The 3,170-nt window shown below is 39.2% G+C and overlaps 1 protein-coding gene across 1 annotated transcript; it reads left to right on the forward strand.

Annotated features, from left to right (window-relative positions):
- The first annotated feature begins 204 nt into the window (after positions 1-204).
- LOC110925761 (embryonic protein DC-8) lies at positions 205-2,219 on the forward strand. Its single transcript, XM_022169610.2, has 3 exons — positions 205-318; positions 934-1,695; positions 1,782-2,219. The coding sequence occupies exons 2-3, from the start codon at positions 937-939 to the stop codon at positions 2,061-2,063; spliced, it is 1,041 nt and encodes a 346-aa protein (XP_022025302.1). The 5' UTR covers positions 205-318; positions 934-936; the 3' UTR covers positions 2,064-2,219.
- The last annotated feature ends 951 nt before the right edge of the window (positions 2,220-3,170 follow it).

The raw sequence follows: 3,170 nt of genomic DNA on the forward strand, positions 1-3,170 counted from the left end.
ATTAGCACTAGTAATTAAATAAAAAGAAAACAATAGAGTTTCTTGAACCTCAAGATATACAATATACGTGGAGGACTTATATTGAAACATGCATGAGTCATATCGAAACGTGGAGGGCATTCAATTACCAAGTGAACTTCTGTAAGTTACCTTATCTTCATTGCAATAAAAATAGATAATAATAATAATACAAAAGAAATTAAATATCCGATTATAAAAAGCCAAGTCTCGACACATTTCACCTCACATATTCAACAATCTAGCTTGTGTTCGGCGATCCTTTGTATACAACAATCGACGTTCATTCTACCAAAAAAGGTATCAAGATTACTACTCATCTTTTAAGTACATATATGTGATTATATCTTGTTCATTAAGCAGTAAGGTTTCAAAATTTGTATGTTTCGTAATAGTTCATTTAGGATTCTGTGTAAAATAAAAACATGTTATGTACGTATAATTTTTGTATAAATATAACTAAATTAAATACTACTTCATATTCTGTTTAGGAATATTTAGAAATACTTAGAAATATTTTAAAACAGAAATTTTAGTTGTTTGTGTTAAATATAAATAATTAGTTACTTTTAGGTATTCGGCTTTCGTACCTTCAAATTGAAGAGTTCTGTTGCCCCTAAACAAAAAGATCACACATACACTTTATAAAATTTATATCTAAATCATAGTCAGTTTCATTCACTTGCATGTTAGATAAATATGCACACATTGAATGTAAGGATATAATATTTGAAGGACTTGTAATTTTGAACTTTCATAGATGATGTACATATCGCAAAATACTAAATATAGAAGTTCCATTTAAAAATAGAATTAACTAAACCTCAAGAAATGAATCAAGAACATATATTCTGTAATCTGTATGTTTTTATATAAGTAACAAGATGAGATGAGATATTCTGCATGTTTTGGCAGCAAATGGCTTCACGACAAGATCCTCGGGCAAGAGATGATGTTAGAGCAAAGGAACTAAGAGCGGAGGAGGCCGCCAGAACAGCGGCTGACGAGCTACACGACATCAACAAACAAAGAGATGAAAACCGCAGCGGCACCGGTATCATCGGCACCATATTCCAGTCGGTTACCGGCACACTCGGCAGCGCCAAAGATGCTGTCATCGGCAGAACCCACGAAGCTACCGACAAGGCGACCATAGTCGCCACAGAAACCGCCGAACGAGAGAGACAAAACAAACAAGACGCAACCCGAAAAGCTGGAGAATACAAGGATTACACTTCACAGAAGGCCGGTGAAGCTGCGGATAAAACGGCCCGGAAAGCCGGGGAATACAAGGATTACACTGCTCAAAAGGCGGGTGAAGCCGCAGATAAGACTGGAGAGTACAAGGATTACACCGCACAAAAAGCGAAGGAAACTGCGGATACGGCCGCCCAAAAGACGAAAGAAGCCAAGGACACGGCAATGGGAAAAATGGGCGAGTACAAAGACTACGCGAAAGAAACCGCTAGAGAAGCCAAAGATTACACCGCTGACAAGGCGAAAGAAGCCAAAGATTACACCGCTGATAAGGCGAAAGAAACCAAAGATTACACTGTGGACAAGTCGGCACAAGGGAAGGATAGTGCTGTTGGTAAACTAAGTGAACTCAAGGATAAAGCCGTGCACTTGTTTACCGGCAAGAAAAACGGAACTAGCGAATCGGGTGATTTTGTTAAGGTTTGTGGAACTGTTTGTTTAAAGTTTGACACAGATGCAACAATAAATGGTTTTGTTTGATGAGAATATGTTTTATGTGAATGTAGACCGAGACGGAGGAAGAAGCAAGAAGGAAGTTGGAGACGATGCATTTGAAAGATCAAGGGTATGACGCTAAAGGCACTGGGATGGACGCTGCAAGTGCAACAGTGGCCAAGGTGGATCCGTTGAGAGCGACGGCGGAGACGTTCAGGAAAGCGGATCAGATGAGCGGGCAGGCGTTCAATGACGTTGGAGTCATGGATGAAGATGATGATGCCAAAGGGGTCCGAGGTCAAGGTCAAGGTGGTGTGTACCGTGTGCAACTGAAGAAGCATGAGAAGAAGTGAAGATTGGTGCGTATAGGGGTTGGTTTTTGTTTTGGGTGAAGAAATTGAAATGTCTTGGGTTGATGTATGTGCCTGTAAGTTTTTAGTTTCCATGTTCGTTAACTAGATGCATGTATCTTGTTGTTTAAATACAATACTAAATGTTGTTCGGAACTCCCTTGGGTTTTTTTTTTTTTTTATTTTATTTATTTATGTGCGGTAACTATAGGCATGGTTCTATCGCTCTATGTTAGGTCTTGAATAGGGATGCAATGAGCTCGAGCCCGGTTAACTTATGAGAGCTCGGGCTCGAGCTCGGCTTGATTCGAGCTGAGCTCGGGCTCGAGCTCGGCTCGTTTGTATTTTATCAAGCTCGAGCTCGGCTCGTTTATTATATATTAGTTAGTATATTAAATAAAACTAATATAAGTAATAGACTTTTTGGCTTGCGAGCTCGATAAGTAAAGCTCGGGCTCAGGATCGTTTATTAAATAAGCTTATTTTTAGGTTTGAGGTGGGCTTGTAAACATATTTAAATAAGTTCGGCTCGACTTAGCTCGTTTACACTAAGGCTCGATAAGGCTCGACGAGCCTAACGAGCTTCACATGTGAGGCTCGAGCTCGGGCTCGATAAACAAACGAGCTTTGTTTTGAGGCTCAAGCTCGGCTTGGGCTCGATAAGGCTCGGCTCGTTTCGAGCTTCTTTTCGAGCCGATCTCGAGTAGCTCGCGAGCCGCTCGGCTCGTTTGCACCCTAGTCTTGAATTTCAAGAAATCAGGGAGCTTGGGTAGTAACGAATATATTACTGGCCAAGATTAAATTATCATCAACATTATCTAGGTTTTTGGGGTCTTGTGTTTAATTTCATAGATTACATGATTAACCTAAAAAAATAAAGAAATTTGCCTTTTTCATGTGGCCTCCTTACATTATTAAACTTACGCCATATACTTTTTCGCTTTATAATATGGTTTTTTCTCTAAGCTTACGTTATTCAAAACTCACTTTACAATCTTTTTTAACCTTTTTATTTTTTTGCAATATGACCTCTCTATGCTTATACTTTGGTGCTTTAAGCTCTCTGGTTCTTTATACCCTATGAACTTTACACTTTGGTGGTTTAAGCTT

Source organism: Helianthus annuus, chromosome 17 (genome assembly GCF_002127325.2).
Source record: "Helianthus annuus cultivar XRQ/B chromosome 17, HanXRQr2.0-SUNRISE, whole genome shotgun sequence".
Classification (NCBI taxonomy): domain Eukaryota; kingdom Viridiplantae; phylum Streptophyta; class Magnoliopsida; order Asterales; family Asteraceae; genus Helianthus; species Helianthus annuus.